The sequence below is a fragment of the Dromiciops gliroides genome, chromosome 4, assembly GCF_019393635.1.
Source record: "Dromiciops gliroides isolate mDroGli1 chromosome 4, mDroGli1.pri, whole genome shotgun sequence".
Lineage (NCBI taxonomy): Eukaryota > Metazoa > Chordata > Mammalia > Microbiotheria > Microbiotheriidae > Dromiciops > Dromiciops gliroides.
In genome coordinates, this window is record NC_057864.1 from 492,733,467 (window position 1) to 492,736,375 (window position 2,909).

Consider the following 2,909-nt stretch of genomic DNA (forward strand, 5'->3'; position numbering starts at 1 on the left):
CTATCCCGACCGAAGCTTCCCGAAGCTCTCCCCCGGCGGCGGGCGCTCAGGCTCGGGCCGCTCCGGCCCCGGCTCTGCGCTCGCCGGACTCCCGGGGCAAGCGAGACTGGGTGCGTTAGCGGTGCAGGAGCGCGGTCACCCAGCCGGCCCCAGACAGGGGAGGAGAGCCCAGCTGAGGGACCGGGAGAGCCCCGAAGCCCAGCCCGGACTTCCGAAACGGGCGAGCCAGAAAACAAAGCCGCCGCCAGGGTCGGCCTGGAGGGAGGCCCCCGGGCGGGCCGGGCCGGGCAGCGAGTGTCCAGGGCCGGGCGGGGGCTGGGGGCGGGGGCGGGGGGCTAAAGGTCCTCCCAGGGTAGAGGGGGGCAGAGGGACGGGAGAAGCAGTTAGCCTTTCGAGGTGCCTTCCCCAGATTTCGGCTCAGTGTAACCCAAAACTGTGAAAGTTTAGCTGGGAGGGAGGGGGAAGGAGGGGGGGAAGGAAAGAAAGAAAAGAAAGTCATTTTCCTCCCCCTTGCGCCGGCGTCCAATCAGCGCTGGGCTCCGCACCTCCCTCACTTCTGACAACTATTTAGCAACGGAGCCCAGCTAAAGTTTCCAAAAAAGTTAGAATAACTTCCTCTCTCAAAGACCTCAATTTTGCACAACCCGTCCTTGAAATAAGAGACTTTCGAGAAACTTGGAAAACGTCGGGTCAGCAAAACTTCTGTTTTTCCAAAAGGATCTGTCTCAGGAATTTCAAACACATTGAGGCTTCCACGCGCGCTCACACCGCCCTCACACACACACACACACACACACACACACACACACACACACGGAAGGAGGGAGAGGAGAGAGAGAGAGAGGGTGAGAGAGAGAGGGAGAGAGAGGGAGAGAGAAGGAAAGAGAGGGAGAGGGGCAGGCAGTGAGTTTGCCTAAGTTTGCTTCCTTCCTCCTTCCCCTTGCCTCCTTGCAGAAAGAATGGAGGAAAGCTCCAGTTCTCCCGTGTCTCCCGTGGACAGCTTGGGCACCAGCGAAGAGGAGCTGGAGAGGCAGCCCAAGAGATTTGGCAGGAAGAGGAGGTACAGCAAGAAATCCAGCGAAGATGGCAGCCCCACCCCGGGCAAGCGGGGGAAGAAGGGTAGCCCCAGCTCGCAGTCCTATGAGGAGCTACAGAGCCAGAGGATCTTGGCCAATGTCCGGGAGAGGCAGAGGACTCAGTCTCTGAACGAAGCCTTCGCAGCCCTGCGCAAGATCATCCCCACTCTGCCCTCGGATAAACTCAGCAAAATCCAGACCCTGAAGCTGGCCGCCAGGTATATAGACTTCCTCTACCAGGTGCTTCAGAGCGACGAGATGGACAATAAGATGACCAGCTGCAGCTACGTGGCCCACGAGAGGCTCAGTTACGCCTTTTCTGTGTGGAGGATGGAAGGTGCGTGGTCCATGTCCGCATCCCATTAGCTCGGCCCCCAGGACTCCCGAGAAGCCCAGCTGCGGAAGGGGTAGGTACCTGGTTCTTTTCTTCTCACCCCGCCCCTCTCCTCTTTCTCAACGACACCAGGCCCGGGTGGCACCCCGGCTTGGCCTGGGCAGAAATAACTGGGCACTTCGGCCTCCCGCATAGCTGGGCCTCTGGACTCTTCTTAATCCAGCCTCCTTGTAGGGCCCGGCCCTCTGCAAGGGTGCAGGCAAGGCTCAGGTGGCTGGTGTGGCCCCGCAGAAACCCTCCTCCTAATTCGGAGGACCTGGTCCCAGGCCATAGGCTACTTAGCACCTTCTTGAGTCCGTGACATTCTGGTTTGGGGCTTTGTCCAATACTGGGTGAATAAGTGCTTGGCTTTGCTCCCCCTCTAAGAACAAAAGGGATGAGGGAGAAGCAGGGAAGTCAGACCCGGGGCATCAGACTGGCCACAGGACATTGCTTTCTTTTACCCCGTGGATGGGACATGTTGGCTGGAGTCTGAAGGAAAGAGGCAACCCACAGATGGAGGAAGGGGACAGAACTTCCCACAGAGCCAGAAGGCATTTCTTATACAAACAGGAGTGTTTTCCTTTCTTGGGGGGTGGGGGGAGAGGTTGTGCATGAGAGGACCCGACCAGCAGAGCCCAGTGACAGCAAAGATGGACAACAGCTGCTGTTTGTAGCAGAGCCTCCCAGGGTCCTGCAAGAGGCAGCTCTGATAAAACTGTCTTAGAGGGATTTCACTGATTTGGTTGGGTGTCTCCTGGACGGTTGGGGGCACTTTACAAAAGCAGCCCTGATCTCACAGACAAGCCGTTCTCTGCTGGGGCTTCATTCAAAATAAAAATGGTAAAAATCAGTTTCTGTTTCCGTGCTAAGGCTCCAAGCTGGGTGTGTGGGGCTGCTGGGGGCCCCTACAGCTTACACATAGAGATAACATCGGGTGTTGGTCAGGTTCAAAAGGAGCCAGCCTCCTAGCCTCCCAACCCCAGGCCCATGGCCAGCACGGGCTTGAAGCAGGCTGCCCTCCCAGAAAACTTGGCTAATTCTTTCTAAGTGTGTCCCACTTCCCTCATTCCTTCTCCACTGTCCTGAGGTTAGTTAGAGCTCTCTTTTCAGCATGCTTGGATAGGAAGTGTTTGGGCTTAAGGGATAGAACGTTACAAGCAGAGACACACATGCATGCTCACACACACATATATGTATGTGCATGGGTATGTGTATCTGTTTATACACACATATATGCATGTATATATGCATTGTGTAAGATTGGGGTCAAGCCAGAGTCTACATGTGCTAAACACACACAGATAGGTCATAGAAATAAACACATGCGTGTATTGCTCTAAACAATGGGCGACAGAGAACTTAATTTACCCTCAGAGATACCTTGGTCTATTTTGCTTCTTCCATAAACTGATACCGTTAGAAGGAGGCTCATAACCGTGATTCCTTCCGGGATCATA

General features: G+C 55.7%; 1 protein-coding gene across 1 annotated transcript; it reads left to right on the forward strand.

The window, feature by feature from the left end:
* Window positions 1-959: 959 nt before the first annotated feature.
* TWIST2 (twist family bHLH transcription factor 2) lies at window positions 960-1,442 on the forward strand. Its single transcript, XM_043999554.1, has one exon. It carries the CDS (start codon window positions 960-962, stop codon window positions 1,440-1,442), a length of 483 nt encoding a protein of 160 aa, XP_043855489.1.
* Window positions 1,443-2,909: the final 1,467 nt, after the last annotated feature.